We start from the raw sequence: 20,863 nt of genomic DNA on the forward strand, positions 1-20,863 counted from the left end.
CTGGAGGGAAGCATGTTTGAGAAGGCTGGCCAAAAGCTCCGTCGATGTAAGCCTGAGTAGACCTTTCGAGGTTAATAGACATGACTTGGGCTTGTCCACACTTCTGCTTATCCTGTACCTAGGCACAGGTCTGAGTGGTTTTGCCTTTGCCCCACTGCTTCTCCCCTCCCCCCCAAAAGCCTGCCCTTTAGCGCTAAATCAGACCAATCGGCTGAAATCCAGATTGCTATTTGTTCCGATTCAGCACTAAACTGTGGGTTTTCTCAGGGGGAAGCAATGGGGCAAACAGAAGTGGGAATGAGCCCTAACTCAGTAGGTCCATTGTGGGTCCATTTCAGTGGTCCATTGTGATTATAACCTAGTTGGATACAGCAGAATCAAAAGCCCTACAGTGTAACAGAGACCTGTGAGCAAAACCTCTTGAAGTCGATTTTCCTTCTAGATATGTGTTTTGTTTTGGGATGACCACTTCTGAATCTCAGCTTCGAGACTACAGCTGTGTGCATTCAAATTGCTCATGTGTGCCTGGGTTCTTGTGCCCCATAGCTGAAACCCCACCCTTGGTGATGGGCACTGCCCAGTGTACAAGAGTGGATGACAGGGCAATAAATTGAAGGAAGACACCACATCTCTTTGGTCCTGGGCTATTTAGGTCTCACCACACTGAATCTAATAAACATTTCACATTCTATTACTGTGTGTGGCTCTTCCATTCTGTCTGGGAGTGAATTATGTTAAAGTAATATGGATGAGCAAAATTAGATTACATAGAAATAAAGTAGAGTAAAAGGGCAACCAGCATATTGGAAAAGAGAGATAGTCACCTCCAGTGCCGTCACAAGAGCGTACAAAGACTTTCAAGGGGGAAGTGTACTGGAGAGACGGGAGTTCAAAAGGCACTTTGCTCATGGACTAATATTAAGGGACTGACTGACCATGGACTAATTCTCCTTGCCTATGTAGAGCCAATTCAGAATAGTTGGCATGACTCTCAATTATTTTCTCATAGGCGCGCGCATACACACACATGCGGGGGGGGGGGGGAGAGACCGACCCCTACACTTGGAGCTGCTAACAAGCCCCAGATGCTATCAGACTGTTCCTGTTGCTCCAAACCAGGTTATAAGCTGGTGATACCGTATTTATTCAAGTTTAATGAACTATTGAATCTAATGTATACCTCAATTTCCAGAACCTTGAAACCAAAAAAAAAAGTATTTGCTGTCGAATGTAAATGTGCCATCAAATCTAGGTAAAAGTAAAAGTACCCCTGCCCGTACGGGCCAGTCGTGTCCGACTCTAGGGTTGTGCGCCCATCTCACTTAAGAGGCCGGGGGCCAGCGTTGTCCAGAGACATTTCCAGGTCACATGGCCAGCGTGACAAAGCTGCTCTGGCGAGCCAGCACCAGCGCAGCACACGGAAACGTCGTTTACCTTCCCGCTATAAAGCGCTACCTATTTATCTACTTGCACTTAAGAGTGCTTTCGAACTGCTAGGTGGGCAGGAGCTGGGACCGAAAGACAGGAGCTCACCCCACCGCGGGGATTCGAACCGCCGACCATGCGATCGGCAAGCCCTAGGCACTGAGGTTTTACCCACAGCGCCACCCGCGTCCCAGCCATCAAATCTAATGTGCACCTAAATTGTTGCACTGTAATTTGGCCAAAAAAGGTGAGCATTAGATTTGAGTAAATACAGTAACTAATTTTACAAAATAGTGGCATCCCTGCAGAAGGACAATTGCTCCTTAATTTCTGTGACAGGATGTATTCTAACCTTCCTCTCAACTATAGGTCTACTGGAGACAAAAATAGGTAAAGGTAAAGGGACCCCTGACCATTAGGTCCAGTCGTGGCCGACTCTAGGGTTGCGGCACTCATCTCGCTTTATTGGCCGAGGGAGCCGGCGTACAGCTTCTGGGTCATGTGGCCAGCATGACTAAGCCGCTTCTGGTGAACCAGAGCAGCGCATGGAAATGCCGTTTACCTTCCTGCAGGAGCGGTACCTATTTATCTACTTGCACTTTGACATGCTTTTGAACTGCTAGAGCTGGGACCGAGCAACGGGAGCTCACCCCGTCGTGGGGATTCGAACCGCCGACCTTCTGATCGGCAAGTCCTAGGCTCTGTGGTTTAACCCACAGCGCCACCCGCATCCCAAAATCCATATTAATGGCCCCTTAAAATACAGGTATAGGCATGAACAGCTAGCCTTCACCGTGGAGCAATTTTAGCATAACCAAACATCCTACAGTTTTACATGACAAAAGAGCAGATTTGTATTTTGCTAAGTACAAATGCTGTCACATCATAGCATTTCTCTCTGATCTGCTTCTTCTTGTTTTTTGCAGTCTCTCTCCAGGTGAACATTGCTCCAAATAAAGTGGAGGTGCCTGTTGGAGAGTCCAAATTCTTCTTGTGTCAAGGTGAGTAATGCCTTCCCACTTTGGCTGTTCATAGCTGCTTGGGGTGAAACATTATTGGTTAGTCAGCATATTGCTTGTGGAAAGGCAGAATCCCTTGTCTTAAGATCCCATTACGAGGTCCCTTTACAATGTTTGTCCCTTAACAAATTTGGAGACCATCTTGAGTGTGCTCTCATTCTCCCAGCTTTGCACAAAGATTACTGATCCAAAGATGTTGTAAGCATTTACAATAGAATGGTGGAATCACCCTTTCCTCTAACATAAGCCAGCAATTCCATGCATATCCAAGTCCCACTGAATACAGTGGGGGCTGTTTCCTTTAAACATGCATACAATTGTGACAGATGAAGGAGAATCTTCAGGAAGTTGTCTTGAGATGTGATTTTGGCCGCTGGGTGTAAAAGCGTACTGAGAGTACGCAGAGACTTCCGTTTTGGTGGGACATGTTCAGAAAGCTTCTGTTGCTTGTCTAGATTCTAGAGTTTCTTTTTTGTGTGTGCTTGGATTCCAATGTATTGTAATCTGTGTCTAGACCTTTGGTTATAAATTGAAACTAACTGTAAAGAGTCTGGCACCTTCTATATTGCGGATGACAGAGACCCAAAGGGTTTAGGAAACATCTTCGGTGTCCTCTTTTTAATATATTTCAAGCCCTTTCTTGGGGAATTCTAGAACTGCTGTGAGAAAGCTAACTCGCCCCACCACCACTTTAAGCCTTGTGAATGCTTTTCTAATTTTCCCTGGGACCTGAGCTGCAAGCGGTCAGTAATGAATGCATAGCAAATCCTTAGAATCACAGTGCCTATCATCTGCAGTGCAAGGGCTCCCATGAACAGCAGGATGTTAATACATCACAGATTTGAACCTTCACCCACCCATGACTTTATTCCTTGGTGTTCAGTAAAGCTTTATCACCTGTATGGTGGGCCCCAAGAGCAGTGATTCTAAGAGGCCGCCCCACACCTGCCCAGATTCTAGGGGGTTGTCTGAATGATTCCAAAGGAAGAGGGAACATCCAATGATTTTTATCCTTGAACATCTTACCCTTTTTGATTTAGTGACTGGAGATGCCAAATCCAAAGACATCTCCTGGTTTGCCCCCAACGGTGAGAAGCTGACGACAAACCAACAGCACATCTCAGTGGTGCGGACGGAGGATTCATCTACTCTCACCATCTACAATGTCAACATAGACGATGCTGGCATTTACAAATGTGTTGTCTCCAGTGAAGAAGGCGATGTGGAGGCCACACTCAACGTGAAGATTTTCCGTAAGATACCTGACCTATTTCCTTTCAAAGGGTGGGAGAGCTAGGTGGGAGGGCAATTTTACAATGTGTGTCAGGAACATTGTATGCTTACATTTATATGTCCCAGTGTCTTCCAGTTTTTGGAAGAATGTTGATGAGTTTCAGCCCTTCAGACTAGGTGTCATTCCAGCTACCAGGGCTTTCTACTGAGGACACCCCAGTAATGGTGCCCCACCCCAAAACCTTTATTGCCACCCCAATAAAGGTTTTGGGGTGGGGCACCATTACTGGGGTGTCCTCAGTAGAAAGCCCATCTCTCATAGTTTAAGAAGTGGGCCTCACTGAGTTTTATGTCAAAGGGACCCCAGATACTGTTCTTGTCTTAGGTTTCTTTGTGTTCTAAATATTTTTGGCTCATGTTTTATTGTTGTTCTGTTAAGCATTATGTATTTTCCTTGTGACTGGTCATTTTGTGGGTAAAGGGAGGATATAAATATTTTCAGCCAACCGATGAACTAATTAAAATCCTAGAGTCAGCATGGCTCACTGCAATCTGGTGATCAGAGCCTATTGAACCCTGCAAAACAAGCAAATGATCCCTGTGTGGTTTTGTTTTCCCTTGTCTCGCTTGAGTTTCCTAGAGCCACCTGCACTGTCAGAGCCTCTTGTAGTCAGAGGTGTACATAGGGGTTGGCGAAACCAGCCCCCTCCAGGGGTGCAGCCCCCTGCAAAAATCTATTGAGTGTATGATGTATATGTGTGAGGAGACACAGCACTGCTGTCGTGTTGAGAGCGAAGGAGAAGCTTCCCGTCCTTCTCACACCACAACACGAAAGCATGTGAACTTTTTTGTCCTTCCTCCTCGCCTCGCTCTCACTCCAGACACTGAATACTTGGGTCACATAAAGTGTAGTAATTTCTAATGTGGCTACTGCAGTACAGTGATTTTTTTTCAGGCAGGGGGTGCCAGTACTGCTCCTTGCTGTGGGTGCTGAAACAGCTCCTTGCCAAGGGCACAAGGGACCCTAGGTACGCCTCTGCTTGCAATGCTAGTGGCTTCAGCAAACTCAAAAGAGCCAAGATAGTGACATGAGCAGCAGCTTCTGCCTTTGCTTTGCTGTTCTTTACATTTCAACTTTTGCTGCTGACCTTATTTTTCTGGATTGCATAGGCTGATAAGTGCAGTGGGGTACTGAGCCTTTGTTGGGACTTCAGGCAGACTGTTGGGTGGTTACTCCAGCTTTGGCTTTCCTGCACGGAGAAGGGGCTGGACTGGATGGCCTTACAAGGACCCCTCCAACTCTATGCTTCTGTACTTAGTATGTGTCATGCTGCCTCTTGGGTGTATGAGGTCAGATGTGGTTAACTCTCTCTGCTTGCTTTCCAGAGAAGCTGACTTTCAGGAATGCTCCCAGTCCACAAGAGTTCAAAGAAGGAGAGGATGCAGTCATTGTGTGTGATGTTGTCTCCTCGCTGCCTCCCGCAGTCATATGGAAGCACACTGGCAGAGATGTTGTTCTTAAAAAAGATGGTAAGGTGGTGGTGAGGAAAGAACTTTGAAAATCTTTATTGCAGGGCCAGAACCTAGTTGTTGTGAAAGATGAAAGGGAGCACCAGGCATCAGCAAGCAGAATGAAGCACTGAGGCTGCCAAACAGACCCTGTGGGGCTTAGTGCAGGTGCATAAGAGGTGGGGAACTTGAGAGCCCAGGACTAGATTTAGGATACATTTTTATGTCACCTACTAAACCTCCTTGCTGCAGCAACTGGGCTTCTTGTGTTTATCAGCTCTTATTGCTGGTTTAATTGGACCCAACTTCTTCCAGGCCCTGGTAAGCTTGATTATGGAAACTAGGAGAGAGGGAGAGAAATGCTGTTCAGATTAAGCTTATTGTCCAAGATGAACATATCAGGGATAGCTGTACAAAAGAATCCTAGGTGGCCACTATCAAGCTTTCTGTTTCAATTTTTTCTTGCAGTGCGGTTTGTTGTGCTGCCCAACAACTACCTACAGATCAGAGGAATAAAGAAAACAGATGAGGGGATGTACCGGTGTGAAGGAAGGATCCTGGCTCGTGGAGAGGTTGATTTCAGAGACATTCATGTCATTGTCAATGGTGAGTTAGGAACGTAGGAAGCTGCCTGCCTTATACTGCGCCAAGCTACTTGCCCACCTTTCCCAGTATTCTCTACAACAGGAGAGGAGAGCCTCAGGGCCCCAATGGGAGTCTCCAAGCCTCTCTTTCTGACCCTCAGGGCTCTTCCCAGGCCACACTCTAAGGGTCGAGCACTTTCACCTGGCTACAATGTCTCATTGAACTATGATCGTGTCTCTTCCTTCCCAGCTTTGGGTGTGTAGAAATCTCTGACTTCTGTGTGGCTGCTGGAATGTAGCCCAATAGCAAGAGTTACTGTATATCAGTTGCTCTGCCCACTTTGCCTCTGGTCCCTTCCACCACTGGTACACGACCTCCACAAGGTCACCCATGAAGGAATAGGTTCTTGGACTGACAAAGGTTTTCACTCCAGATGCTATCATTGACTTGGCTGTGGCTTATGGGGGCCATATTAAAGTGTGTGTGTGTGTGTGTGTGTGTGTGTGTGTGTGTGTGTCTGTTGTGGGGTTGAGACAGAATAAGGTGGGGGATTGGATGTGGGACCTTTTGCATACAAAGCATTTACCATTGAGCTATAGCCCTTCCCAAAGATACTATCAATATTGGAAGCTGTCTTCCACTGAGTCAGACGTTTGATCCAATATTGCTTGTTCTGTAAGGTAATGACTCTACAAAGTCTCATGTAGAGAAGCTTCTTTCCCATCACCTGCTGCTTGATCCTTTTAATTAGAGTGAACCTGGGACCTTGTCCATTTTAAACATGTGCTCTGCTACTTAGCCATCTCCCTTGCTCCTCAAGAGCCTTAGAAGAGAGGTTTTGTTGGCATGGGGTGGGGGAAGGAAGAAGTGCAATAACCTTCTCCCAAGTTGACACTTCTCACAACCAAGGAATTCAGAGGCATTTCATGGCCAAAATTATCATGCAGAAATGACAAGTGATGGCACATGGAGGTTTTCCTTTAGACTGGGACTGCTAACACGAACAATTCAAACTAAACAGCCAACCTTTTCAGGAAGTATAAGTTGCATTAACTGAACGGAACAATATTTGAAGTGCCCCAAAGTCACAGGTTGGCTGCATTTGAGCAGTGAAATGGCTTGTAGGTACTAAATAAACAGTACCGATATGTCACTTTCTGGACACGTTTTCTGCATTTGTGTTTGTTTTTATTTGTCATATTGCAGAGTTTTGATCAGTTTAGAATTTGGCGTTTTGGAGACAATTAGAGTCCTTGCCCATAAACTCTGTTAGAATATTGTAAGAAGACTTCTTTTTAGTAATTATGCAACTAAATCAAACACCAAATAGTGGAGAGGCATAGAGTGCGGAGGACACCCAAGAACAGGACTCTTCTCTGGAGTCCATTTGGCAATGGTCTTGGCCTGTTTAGCGGCTCTGCCTCTCTATCTGCTGCTCATCAAAAGTGTATCTCTTGCTCTTTGTTTCTCTTTCTTTCAGTGCCTCCTACTGTTCGCTCCAAGCAGAGCACTGTGAATGCCACAGCAAATCTCAGCCAGTCAGTCAAACTCGTGTGTGATGCAGACGGCTTTCCAGAGCCAACCATCAGTTGGACCAAGTAAGATGTGCAGAATCTCTGGTCATGTTCATTAGCACTGTGCTAGCAGGTTTTAGTTGAGAGGGCACCGTTGCTATGGAACACCAGGGTGCCCCAAAAGGCTTAGTGTTGTTGTCTTGCTTTGACCCAAATTAATTCCCTCCAAGAGCATGGGTTGAGTAATAACATGATGCTTTCCTTTAACCTCCTTCAGTTCCAGTCACTTTACTTTTGAAAGCCAACCCCAACTTATAAACCCCGCAGTTGAAATAACCACATCTGTCCATGTGCTTTGCATCCTTCAGGGATGGGGAATCAATAGAAAGAGGTGAGGATGATGAAAAGTATGGCTTCAGTTATGACGGCTCAGAGCTGACTATTCGCAAGGTGGAGAAGAACGACGAGGCAGAGTATCTCTGCATTGCTGAGAATAAAGCTGGCGAGCATGATGCCACCATACACCTCAAAGTCTTCGGTAAGTTGGGCTTTTATTGCTTCTAGTTCATTCTTTCTCCTCTCTGACCCAAAAATAAACAGACAAAGGTTGGTCTTCGGTATCTGTTAGAAGATTTAGTTAAATTTCTTAAACACCTGTTTCTAAAAAAGGCTCAAGGGATCTTAAAGATTTAAAACATACGAAAACTAAAACAAGATAGTGATATAAAAATATAAGAAGAAGAGGAGTTTGGATTTGATATCCCTCTTTATCACTACCCTACGGAGTCTCCTTTCCCTTCCTCCCCCACAACAAACACTCTGTGAGGTGGGTGGGGCTGAGAGACTTCAGAGACGTGTGTCTAGCCCAAGGTCACCCAGCAGCTGCATGTGGAGGAGCAGAGACGTGAACCCGGTTCCCCAGATTACGAATCTATTGCTCCTAAGCACTACACCGCCCGATTTAAATAACCCGTTCCACTAGTGGAAGTCAGTGCAAGGACTCCGGCTACCTCAATGGAGCTTCACCTCCTCTTCCCCCTGCACGCACCCTGTGCCTCCTCCAAATCCACTCTGGAGATCATGAGAACTTCCACAGCCCTGTGCATGGAGAAGAAAGGGGAGATCATTCCGTCAGACAGGCAGAAATGGAAATGGAACCAGCTCCTTAGTGCTATGTCGAATTCCACCCATAATATCATTACCACACCACCCCAGTAGACAGAGCCTCAGGAATAATGAACTTAAAAAGTTGTAAAAGTAACCATCCCATCAAATGCTTGGAAGTTAATTATTTATTTTGTTTCATTTTGTTTCATTTGAATTGCTTCCCATGAGGCATCTTGAAGTTATTTTTAAATAAGAAGTTTAAATAGTTCCGTGTGTGTGTGTGTGTGTGTAGATAGATAGATGATAGATTGTTGTTGTTTGTTGTTTAGTCGTTTAGTCGTGTCCGACTCTTCATGACCCCATGGACCAGAGCATGCCAAGCACTCCTGTCTTCCACTGCCTCCCGCAGTTTGGTCAAACTCATGCTGGTAGCTTCGAGAACACTGTCCAACCATCTTGTCCTCTGTCGTCCCCTTCTCCTTGTGCCCTCAATCTTTCCCAACATCAGGGTCTTTTCCAGGGAGTCTTCTCTTCTCATGAGGTGGCCAAAGTATTGTAGTCTCAGCTTCACGATGTGTCCTTCCAGTGAGCACTCAGGGCCGATTTCCTTCAGAATGGAGAGGTTTGATCTTCTTGCAGTCCATGGGACTCTCAAGAGTCTCCTCCAGCACCATAATTCAAAAGCATCAATTCTTCGGCGATCAGCCTTCTTTATGGTCTAGCTTTCACTTCCATACATCACTACTGGGAAAACCATAGCTTTAACAAGATAGATATAGATACACACACACACAGTCTAAAACAACAGCAGCACATGAATAAATATGTCTATACCTGGTACATAGATAAAAACGAGTTTGCTAGTCCCCAGCTTAGCTTCCCAGATTTCATGTAATATTTGACAAGTTTCTAATTCTTGAGAGAGCAATCCAAAAGGGCCAGGAGAGAGAATCAAACTACCCTTGTCTTCTGGACTCAACAGCAGAGTAGAAGGTAGGTGTGTGGGATCAGGGCTAGGGGTGGTGAGATGGGCCCCTGCCAGGGGTGCAGGCGATGGGGAGGGCCACAAAATTGGCTTAAAAATATGTCCATAACTATAAATATTGATTATTGCCTCATAAGAAATGGTTTTAAATAGAGGGTGAATTGAATGGGGGGGAGGGTTGGAGGAGAAGCAGAAAGAAGAGCTAATTTGTCCATGGCTAGGGGGCGCAATCTAGGCGGTTCTGCTGGGGGTGCAAGATCACCTATCTATGGTTCTGTGTGAGATACACATTTTCTTCTTATTTTCTGGGTTTGTGCGGTGTCTACCATTGTTGTTATTATTATTGCTACTACTGCTGTTACTAGTACTTCTACTGCTACTAGTTGCTTTCCTCACAAAAGTGACCCAAAGTGACTTACAAACGTATGATAAACATTAAAACCAATCATAATAGCCACAACCACTAAAATACACATTTTTGAGAGAAAGTTTCCCGCCCATTGACTTTGGTTGTGGTTTTTCTCATGTTCCAGGAGGTTATCAGGGTGCCCTTCCCATCAGGATCCTGACCCACATGCACACACTTGGGGTCCTTTCTCTTGTGTGTGATGTCGGTGCCTTGATGTCTGAGGGCAACTAGCTGCAGACCTTCCCACAGCCTCCTGAAGGAGGCATCCTATGTTAAATGTCTCACGAGGTTGGACCTTTCCCTCTGCCATTAGATAGTGAGAACCAATCGACCCTACGGCCCCTGAGATGCCCTGGGTAAAAACAATGCATAGTGAATATTCAGCTGCTCCTTAAAATCTCTTTCTGCAGAGTGCAGGAGCAAAAATATGCAAAATGAACAAGATTATTATGCAAATTAACTTTCATTATGGGATTATAGTGTACTTTAATATGATCCATCAAAAGCTAATGTTACATTGTATATTTTTTTTCTGACTGTGTTTGATTTGTATTGTTTTGTTAAGTACCCTGGAATAAATGTTTATGAATGGCTGTACACAAATGCCTTAAAAATAAAGAAACAAAGAAGTCAATTACATTTCAATTGTATGGATTTTAGTGAGAGAATTTGAGCACAATCCTATGTATTCCTCCTCAGAAGAACACTTACGTTGGTCTTATTCCTAGGTTGTTATTAGAGTGCAGCCGATATTTGGTTGGATTGTAGCCTTATATTACTATCCAGCATTATTGTTCTTAAAAATAATAAATTGATTATTAAGATTCATGTATACAGTTGCAAAGCCCTGATAGGTTTTGGTTCCCTTACGCCTACAACTAGTAATGGTCAGACTCTTGGCAATTCCCAATGAAATAAATGGGAATGGAATTTATTTTGATGAGCCTTGCTCAGTTGTGACTCCTCGGAGGACGGTGGCCTGTGTTTTCAGACAACGTAAACCAACAACCAAATAAACATTCTTTGGTGTGTTTTTGTACCCTTTCTTTAGCAAAACCCAAAATCACCTATGTGGAGAACAAAACTGCTATGGAACTGGAAGACCAGATCACTCTGACCTGTGAAGCTTCTGGAGACCCCATCCCCTCCATCACGTGGAGGACCTCTACACGGAACATCAGTAATGAAGAGAAGGTATTGCTTCACCTTAGGTCCAGTCCTCCTGCCGCAGGGCAATAAAATCAGGGGAAGTAGAAGGCCCAGGAGCTTCCTCTACTCCCTCTCAACTGGCAATATAATGTTGCACACTGGAACTGCTGTTCCTCTAAGCTTGGTTCACATGCAGATAGTAGTAATTAATATTTACATTATTTCAGTATCCCATGAAACAACTCTCTAGGGTTCACCAAGATTAGATTTCCCACACTAGGGACGGGAGTGGGAACATGGTTTGGATTTCATTTTAATAAGGACTTACCTAACTTTCCATTTTTGAGGCAATATGTGAACCAAAACGCACCTATCTTTTGAAATTCATATATTTTGCAATGCAGTTCCTCTGCCCCAAAAATGTGTACAGTGGTGCCTCGCAAGACGAATGCCTCGCAAAACGAAAAACTCGCAAGACGAAAGAGTTTTCCATTTTTGAGTCGTTCCGCAAGACGAATTTCCCTATGGGCTTGCTTCGCAAGAAGAAAGCCCATAGGGAAATCTCCGGGGACCTCTTTTAAATGCTGGCGGTGGGGAGCAAAGCCTTTCGCCCCCCCCTCCGGCCTTCAGAAGAGGTCCAGGAAGGCCGGCGGGGGCCGAAAGGCTTTGCTCCCCACCGCCAGCATTTTAAAAGCGGTCCGGGATAGCAGGGAAGCGCTTCCCGCTATCCCGGACCGCTTTTAAAATGCTGGCCATAGGGAGCAAAGACTTTCGCCCACCACCGGCCTTCAGAAGAGGTCCTGGACCTCTTCTGAAGGCCGGCGGGGGGCAAAAGTCTTTGCTCCCCCCCGCCTGCCTTCCCGGGACAGCGGAGAAGTCTCCGATGTCCTGGGGGCTTTTAAAATGCTGGCGGGCGGGAGGAAAGCCCTCCTGTCCCCGGAGCTTGCGGGGTGGGAGGTGGGGAGAAGGGCTTTTCTTCCCACCGCTAGCCTTCAGAACAGCCTTCTGAAGGCTGGCGGTGGGAAGAAAAGCCCTTGTCCCCCCCCCCCCCCCAGCCTTCAGAAGAGGTCGGGGAACAGACTGTCCCCGGACCTGGTCTGAAGGCAGTTTCCATAGGAACGCATTGATTGATTCTCAATGCATTCCTATGGGAAACCGTGCTTCGCAAGACGAAAAACTCGCAAGAAGAAAAAACTTGCGGAACGAATTAATTTCGTCTTGCGAGGCACCACTGTATATTAGGAGAAAATGTGTCCTAAAATGCATTATACTAAAGACGATTGCTTGCAAAAATGTGTACATTAGGTAAAATTGGATCCTGAAAGGTATATATGTAGTAGGAAAAATTGGCAATAAAATTCAGTCATGAGACTTTTTTCAAACAGAATTGCACACTGATGCTGAAATGTCATGAACTGAACTTAAAACTGGAGAAATGGGAAACTAATGAAATTCAAAACTGACAGATTCCCCCTTCCCTTTCCCACACTGCTAATGGAGGATTCAAGATGAAGGAAAGCGTAACATAGCTATAGCTACCAAGAGAGTGAACAGATGAGGTGGAATTTGAATTGGGGACTCCCTGGCTTACAACTTTGGCTGCTATTCTACCAAGGCATGTTCCCAAAATGTCATGCACATCCTTTGGAGGATAAACGGCTGTTGACAACTAACCTGATTCCACTGTAGTAAGCCAATGGATCTCACTGTAGCCCTTATCTCTGGGTCCCCCATGTCCAATTAGCATAGTTCAGAATATCTGTCATTGACATGGAGACTCTTGATATGATTGTAAGAATCCAAATGATATGATACATTGCAAAAACCACATGATGGATAGTTGGAGCCTGGGTTCAGCAGTCTCCTGTGATGTGTGCAATACATATATTGGCCAGTTGAGAGGTAGCAGAACAGGGTGAAACTAGCCTCATACAATTTCATTGCCCTTGTTGTATGTTAAGGTAGGATTCATATTTATGTCAGCTTAGCAAAAAAACAAAAACAAAAAACCCTTGCCTTAGTAATTTGCAACCCTGCAATGGCTTCACATAAGAATGGAACTTGCCTGAGATAAGCCATCAAGAGAGGGCCAGGAGCCAAAGGGTATGTGCTGGGGACCAAGTCTAGAGCCAGGAAAGGCTTTTATTTCTGAGGCCAGGTCCTAGCACTAATAGGGAGGTTTTATAGCCCTTTCTGTCGACTACAACCAAAAACCAGCTTGGGTGGGTAGAGTCATTCTAGTATCTGGTGACCTTCCACTGTCAATGGTACACCATGTGGAGGAGCTACGTGTTATTGATTCTAGCCCCAGGTAACAGAACCAATTCTCCATCTACTTCTCCTTGCATGGTTGCCCAGAGGCGATTTCTTAACCACACACGAAGAAATGATTATTTATTTGCAGACCTAAATAATCAATTCCATTGCTTCCCAGGAGCTTGCTGGATCTGTAGCCTCTTGGGAGGTGCATGTTTTTGTTCCTTTCTGACTGCCAAACATGCAAGGAAAGTTGTACCCATCCTTTTGCTCTTAGATGATGGGCCGGGTATTGGTGCTGCGATTCCAGTGTGCAACAGCCATTACAGCAACTACCAAAAGCAGAAGTTGCTTGGGAGAAATTGGGGGGTGAGGGAAGAGAGAGATGCATATGTAGCCTAAAAACATTCTGTGGATCCAAATGAGCCTGTTCATTCTTTTTTCTCTTGATATCCTGCACTTTTACTCTTTCACGCTGCACGTAACTCCAGGCACAAAAGCCCTGGCTGCCTTTGTGCTCGCTTGTTAACTGTCGTCGACCACATATCGAAACCATTTTTTTGTTCTTGATGGCAAAAATAATTAGCAGTTTTGAAATAAAGATGATGTCTTCGGATTGGATGCGGCCAGAAGCCGCACAGGGCTGGCCGCTCGTCATAATAGTCCCATATGAACAGCAAGTGAATAAAGAAAGAAAAGGAGAACATTGCTCAGTTCTTATGCAGCTACAAATTCAAGCAGTGCTTATTAGTTAATTGCATTTAAGGTCAAAGAAAAGTGTTGAACCTTTTTCATTAGTTATGACAGTGTAGAAAAGTAGGGAATTCAGATCCAAACACATACTGTACATAGAGAGCAGAATGGCTTGGAGGCATTGGACTGCTTTGTATGTCATGATAAGCTACAGTTTGTCTTGAGCCGTGTTTTCATTGTGAACAGGCTTCTCTCCTGCCACGCAAGTTCCTATCTGACTCCTCGGTTTATTTTTGGCTTGCTGTTTAAGGTTTGGTTAAGGCAAACAAATCACAGTCCATGTTCAAATGACGCAAGAAGCCATACTATAGATTGTTTGAGCCACGTGGGAAGGCATGTTTATTTAGAAAAATGGACAGACCAAATCCAAATCAAGTACAACAGTATATTTTTAAAGCATATTTTAGGATTAAATATGTTCAGAAGTGTGCATATTGAGCTAAAATGCTGATCTAAATATATGTTTTATGGTAAAAATACATATTAAAATACGAATACATCCTTAAATGTGAATTATCATCTGGATTAGTTAAAAAAATGGGAAAGTAGATTAATGTGGAAATGAGACAGAATAAACTTATGAATGAACACATGGAAAACAGGCACAAACCAGAAATAGACCAATCCACTATCTATAGTTCCCTATGTTCAGCTACTAATGGCAGCATTTTCTGTGTTCAAATACAGCATGAGAATTCATTGTAAATCAGCCAAACAATGCACAAAGCTGGGAGAGGTGGCTGAGTTATTTTTCCCTGAGGAATTTCCCCTTCAAGAAGCTCAGAGTAAAACTGCTAAATATTTTTGAAACGTTCACTTCTGCCGTTGAACACTCTATGCTAAGGAAATATAAAGGTTCATCCTCCTTCGGATAGTTTCTAATGGAGACTGGAATGGGCAGGGGGAGGGGAAACGTGAAGAATTTAGACCTGCTGCTGCTGCTGCTGTTGTTGTTGCTACTGCTGCTGCTGTTTTGTCTGGTGTGTGGGCTGGATGCCTTGCTGATGAGTTTCCTTGTTCTTTGTATATTGCCATTACATTCCAGTTAATTTTCAGGCATTTATGCTTTGGTTTTGTCATTAGTTCAAACAAGAGATCTGTGCTATGGGAGCAAACTAAGCAAGTGTTGGGGTGAAGCAAAATGGCAACAAATAGGCCTCCTAAACCATCAGTGCTTAATATTGTTAGCACACCATAATATATGGAGGAGTGGAGTTGATTTAGCAGATCCTTCCCCAACTGGGTACCCTCCAGATGCTTGCAATTACAAAATTTATCTTCATTTTTGAGCATTCATAATTCTGGCTGGAGTTGATGAGAGTTGGAGTCCAACAACATCTGAAGGGCACCAGTTGGGGAAGTCTAGTTTAGTTCAGCAGCCAAAATTGTAATCCCCATCTTCCAGCAGTGCTACATTTCTGACTAACAGATGATGGGGACTGAACAGTAAGGATGAATTATCACTTCCTTTCCTGGCTCATGAATTTCCATGAAACATCTCTCGGTTCCTGTTGACCACTGGAAGCTGGGTTAAATGGGTCTTTTGATCTGATTCCACATGGCAGCTTAGTTCTTATCACAGTAACTCTCAAATGTCCCAGCTAAATACCAGTGCATGGTATGCATTTGTATTAATCAGCAGATGGAAGGACATAGTTCCAGTTGTCCAAACCAGTGAAGCCTGGGGTTAGTCCAGTTTCTCTTGCATGAGAATTAAACTGGACTAGATCCTTGTGAGGTTTACCAGGTTGTCAAATGGATGATCAGGTGTTTGTTATTCAAAACTGTTGATTATGCATTAGGATGCGCCTCCTGAGAATAGGCTAACTGATGAGATGACTTTGTGGGTTTTTTAATCTAGAACTTGCTGTGTTTTCAAGAAGCATCATTCTCCATGAAAGTTTCTTGAACAAGTCCCATTGTGAATGAATGGGATTTGTGCAAAAGCTTGACTGTGCAAATGGTATAATCTAGTTGCAGTCAAGTCAAGGCGTTCTCTAGATACAGAAACAGTACTGTCTATGGATCAATTTTGCTGCCAGGAATGGTGCCTTGTGTGGTGGGGGGAATCTTCATGTGCAACACCATGTCTGCTATCAGTTATGCAGCTTCTCTTGGTGAAACAGAAGAAATACACACAACCTTAGGGCTGGTTTCTTGCCAACGTTCTTAGGCCCACTGTCCCCAGCAGCCAAAGCTGATAGAGCTTAGTATGCATTGTGCAAAGTCTTCAGCTCGGTGCACAGTGGTAATGTTAGAGTTACACCTGGTAGACAGTTTAAGGCAGTGGAGGTAGCCAAGTAACCTTCTCCCTGATTCCCACAAAGTAGACTGCCACCCAGTGCAGTCCCCCTCCCATCTACTTTCCCCTCATGCACATAAACTTATTTGCCTCTGTTTTGGAAACTTAGACCGAGGACCTGGAACTCCTCAAGAAGGTTTGGCCCAGCAGCCTTTAAAAAATAAAAATAAAATGAGTATTTCAACAAGTTGTAAGCAGTGTTGCCCCAACCTCTTGCCCTAAGTTGTCAGACCAAACTATATATGTATGATTAATAAAGATAAGGTACACCTTTAGGCACCAGGCAAAAACGTTCAATTTTAACCAGGCCTTTGACTGATAGACATCCAATGCCCTTTTAAAATGCGTTGTGGAAGGGTGGGCGGTTATTGGGTTGTCTTTGTTTTTGTTTTTATTATGTATTTTCTGTTTTTTGTATGTTGTGAACCACCCTGAGATCTACAGGTATAGGGCGGTGTACAAATTTAATAAATAAATAAAATAAAATAAAAACTAAATAGATGGAAAAGACACATTGATCCCATTTTTCATATTAGCTGCCTTGCCAACACACTTGGCAAAGGGTTTATAGGGGTTCTGCTTATTGGAGAATTAGTTAAATTAACTAAATTATATGCCTCTGGCCCCTCCCTACCATTGTGATAAATTTTACCTTTGTGAGTTGGTATCATAGTAAAATGAGAACCCATACACTTAGGAGTGGCTAACCTGTGAGCCTCTAGCTGCTCTTAGACTCTTAAGACCCATCAGCCCCAGCCAGCATGGCCAATAGCTAGAGAAATTGAGTTAGAGCCCAATCAGGTTGGTCATCCGTGCCATAAAGTCAGGACGGGAATTGGAGTACAGGGGATAATCTTTTTCTTCTCCAGAAAACCTCCAGTCAGTTTCCCCCACCTGACTGCCTCTTAGCTCATGATTTATAATTCAAGTTTGTCAAGGTTAGTTGTAATACTATATAAATCATTGTCAAGGCAATCAGTCAATCGTCCCTTTTTGTGCCAAATTCCCTAGCTTCAATTAGTAGTGCCTCCACCAAAATAAATGGCTTGTACATACTTTTGAATATGATCTTCAAAAGGATTGATTTTGTTAGAAATGCCTGGAGTTTTGCCCACTTCAATGCAGCTTTAATGATGATAATGACAAATAATAATTAGCATTTATATGTTGTTTTAAATAACTAAAAGTACTTCTTATCTATTATTTTAGTATTCCTTAACATGCCTTGTAAGTTGGGGTCAGTACTATTCTCCCCATGTTGCAGATGGGGTAAATTGAGACTGAGAGTTGACTTAACTAAATCCTTATAGGGAGTTTATTGAACTTGGGGCTTATGGATTTGTAGTGCATATGTTTGTTGCAAGAAGGAAATGTCCTTACTCCTGCTGTTTTGGTTCTCCCGGTTGTGTTTGGGAAGAACATCCAGTGGGGCTCAGCACAAGGCCAAAGTTCCTTTAGATTAACGTCAGCAGTGTCAATGATTTCAGGTTGCTGCTTAGGAGGAGTCAGGGCAATATTGCTAACGTATGATGGGTAACTAGGCTTGTTTGTAATGTAGTCTTACACATGTACAAGCAGTCGTATTTGCATGCAAGTCTCTTAATGTGAGTAGCTGTCACCTGAAGCTGCAGATTGGGTCCCCCCACTGTATTGAATGGGGACGTTTCTACAGAGGGAAGAATCCTCAGGGCAGCTGTGGGATCTCTATGCCAATTGTGGTGGCTGGAGCTGATGTGAGTTGTTGTCCAGAACATCTGGAGGGCACCAGGTTGGTGAAGGCTCTAAGCACTTCCTGAGTCAGAGCAGAGACAGAAATTGTTGAGGCAGGGTTTGTGTGCACGCAGTATGTCGGAAACTGTGGTCATTGTCAGAGCTGGTGGCGCTGACCTTGCTGGGAATGATTTGGGAAACAGGTGCCTCATTGCTCATCCTCACTCCCTGAACATGCCATTTGTGTTTGGTGTCCATTGGCCTTTGTGTCTGTTGCTGCCATCCAAACATCCGCAGTGTTCACTGCACCCAAAGTCTTGCATCTTCCTGGTCGTGTGATTCTATTACCAGGTGATTATGGACTCCTTTTACTGCAGCAGATTAAACCAGGAAAATTGGCATAGGTGGAAAACGTCCTTGGGTTTCAGGTAGTAGAGAAATTAACCCCGAGGTTTAAATTGGATTCTATTTTTCTTGTTTTCAATAGATTTCAAATTGTGCTTCTTTTTTCTGATATGAGCATTCTTGCCTCTTTAACAGCATGCATCATAATAATATGATATAACATAAAAAGAAAATATGCTTGTATGCATGCATGAGAAAGCATTTAAAATGTGTCGCTTTAATAGCTGTTCTCTGCTTGTGGACACAGAGTAATATGCTTATGCCGTGCCAGGAAAATATTTCTGTCCATATCTTTGCATTGCAAAGCTGCTGCAGTGGGGCAGGGGTGGGGGTGTCGCTGGGATTGCTGCCATTGGGGGCTGCTTGCGGCAAAATGGTGTGACAGAGCCAAATGTGCAGATTAAGTTGCCTTGCTGCTGAGCAGAAGCCGAGTCTGCAAATGATAATTTAGCCCTCGATCAATCAAACTTGGGGTTGTTGTTGTTGTTGCTTTAATTACTGATTTGGAACAAATACCAGGGAATGGAGGTCCCACCGTAATCCCCCTCGCCCTTCATTGTCCCACCCACCTCACCTCCCTTCTTAAATTTGGTTTTCGCATGTGCACGGAATGCAGTGTGATGCATACAACGTATTAACTGAAGCGGGGGAAGCAACAACATTTGTAAACATTTACTGCTCTTTTTTTGTGTGTGTTGTGTTTTATCTATCTGTTCTCTCCAGGCTTCATGGACCCGGCCCGAGAAACAAGAGGTATAAGATTACCAGACAAATAGCCAATCTTCTCTAGCTTTGTGTATATATGTGTATAAATATGTATTTAAATGTTGTGGATTAACAAATTTCTTGTAGCAGTAAGCAACCCAACTAAATCTAGTATTAATAATGTAACTGCATTGGTGTTGATTATCTATATATCTACTATAATAAGTTCAAGCTATCTGCTGGTAGCTCTAGAAACCTCTTTCTGTCCTACTGCATCTTTGGATGAGCAAGCACAGTGTCTTTGGAATGGGACAAACATCACCAAGGACCTCCACCATGGGGCTTTGGTGGGATTAAAGTGGACCTGTGATGTTCAATAACAATGAACAATATTCTCCGTTTTGGACCTAGAAGGCTGAAAGCTCTTTTAGGCACAAATTCCCAAAGCAAAGTTCTTAAAAGCATTGCTCATCCATGACATCCATGGGCTCATGGAGTAAGGTGAGGGTGAGTTGGTAATGCCCCTCATCTCAGGATTTGTGCTCACAGCCCACTTAGCCCAGCTCAAATTCACTTGTTTGCTTATTCTCCTTCAGTTAGGCACGTTCTGCTCTACTTTAAAATGTTTGCATCACATTCCATCTCAGAAGCAGTGCAATTACCTATCTCAAAGTCTATGTGTTCTCCAGAAGATGATCCTATAGACTACATTTAGAGATGGGTAATTGGCTGACCTAGATGTCGAACTGGAGCTCCTATCTGTATTGTATGGATCACCAACTTCAGCCACAATGCAACAGAGAGGGATTGATCGCGTGCATTCATCCCACATCCATCAAGTTTGGACTTCATGCTCAATTTTGTGATTGGGAAATTGGGAGCAAGAAGGGAAGGGGATAATTTAAATCGTAACCCTACTTTAGCAAAAATGATTTTGACCAACAGCTTCCATTAAACTGGGATTGTGTACCGAGCAAATGAAACGTGTATTGCATAAATTGGATGGGGTAGACTTCTTGAAATGCGTCAGAACCGTGTACTACTAAACATGACCCGGCTTATAGCAAAATCAGTCTGAGAAGTCTGGTGCAAGAAACTGTGGGCTCTGCTGTGGTTCTCATAATTTCTTTAGCTGCTGCTTAGAGTTCCAAACTCTTAAGAGCCAAAACACAACAACATGCTGGAGATCCTATCTGAATCATCCTCTCTTCCATTATGTATGCATCTATGGCAGGAGATGAGAAGGGTTATTCTTACTCTGATGGGAACTCTGTAGGATGAGCTTCTGTCATTTCTTGGTCATTTCTGTGATCTGCTTCTGAACCCAGGCAGAAGGTAGATCTTCCTTTGCTGCTGGACCAATTTCTAGATGAACCACCTTCACTTGCCAGGTGCTGGGTCTGTTGGAAAGAATACTGAATTAGGTGGAATCTCAGCCTGATAAGAACCTCTTTTAAGTAAGAATGCATTAAGATGATCACAGATCGTCAAGGGCTTGAGCTAGGTGTGATGCTGGAAATGCAGGAGGGCATAGTCAATGTCTTTCTGTTTTGCCAGAAGAAGTCTTAGGGGAGCCTGATATGAATTTGAGCTGAACAGAGAGGCTTTAACCATTTCCCCAGTGCATGGTTAGCCATAGACTGATGGTTAGCCATAGGAAGAAGAAATTTGCATGACGGCAAAGCACCATAGCCCCATGCAGTGACTTCCTTTTGGAAAATAAGATGCATTCATGCCCAGTTTGGCCATAATCCTTAAGCCTTATTAGAAACTGAGTCTAGACAGTTTTGCTTTTAT

General features: G+C 43.9%; 1 protein-coding gene across 12 annotated transcripts in view; it reads left to right on the forward strand.

The window, feature by feature from the left end:
* Window positions 1–20,863, forward strand: part of NCAM1 (neural cell adhesion molecule 1) — a 221,071-nt gene that overhangs the window by 139,578 nt on the left and 60,630 nt on the right. For 6 of the 12 annotated variants that reach the window (XM_053367495.1, XM_053367496.1, XM_053367501.1 and 3 more), the window contains exons 2-9: window positions 2,352–2,426; window positions 3,485–3,697; window positions 5,064–5,207; window positions 5,655–5,792; window positions 7,252–7,369; window positions 7,654–7,823; window positions 10,838–10,980; window positions 19,085–19,114. In XM_053367495.1, coding sequence (XP_053223470.1) covers window positions 2,352–2,426; window positions 3,485–3,697; window positions 5,064–5,207; window positions 5,655–5,792; window positions 7,252–7,369; window positions 7,654–7,823; window positions 10,838–10,980; window positions 19,085–19,114 — 1,031 coding nt within the window. The remainder of the gene's footprint in view (window positions 1–2,351; window positions 2,427–3,484; window positions 3,698–5,063; window positions 5,208–5,654; window positions 5,793–7,251; window positions 7,370–7,653; window positions 7,824–10,837; window positions 10,981–19,084; window positions 19,115–20,863) is intronic. The other 6 variants (XM_053367497.1, XM_053367498.1, XM_053367506.1 and 3 more) reach the window with 1 other exon arrangement.

Source organism: Podarcis raffonei, chromosome 15 (genome assembly GCF_027172205.1).
Source record: "Podarcis raffonei isolate rPodRaf1 chromosome 15, rPodRaf1.pri, whole genome shotgun sequence".
Lineage (NCBI taxonomy): Eukaryota > Metazoa > Chordata > Lepidosauria > Squamata > Lacertidae > Podarcis > Podarcis raffonei.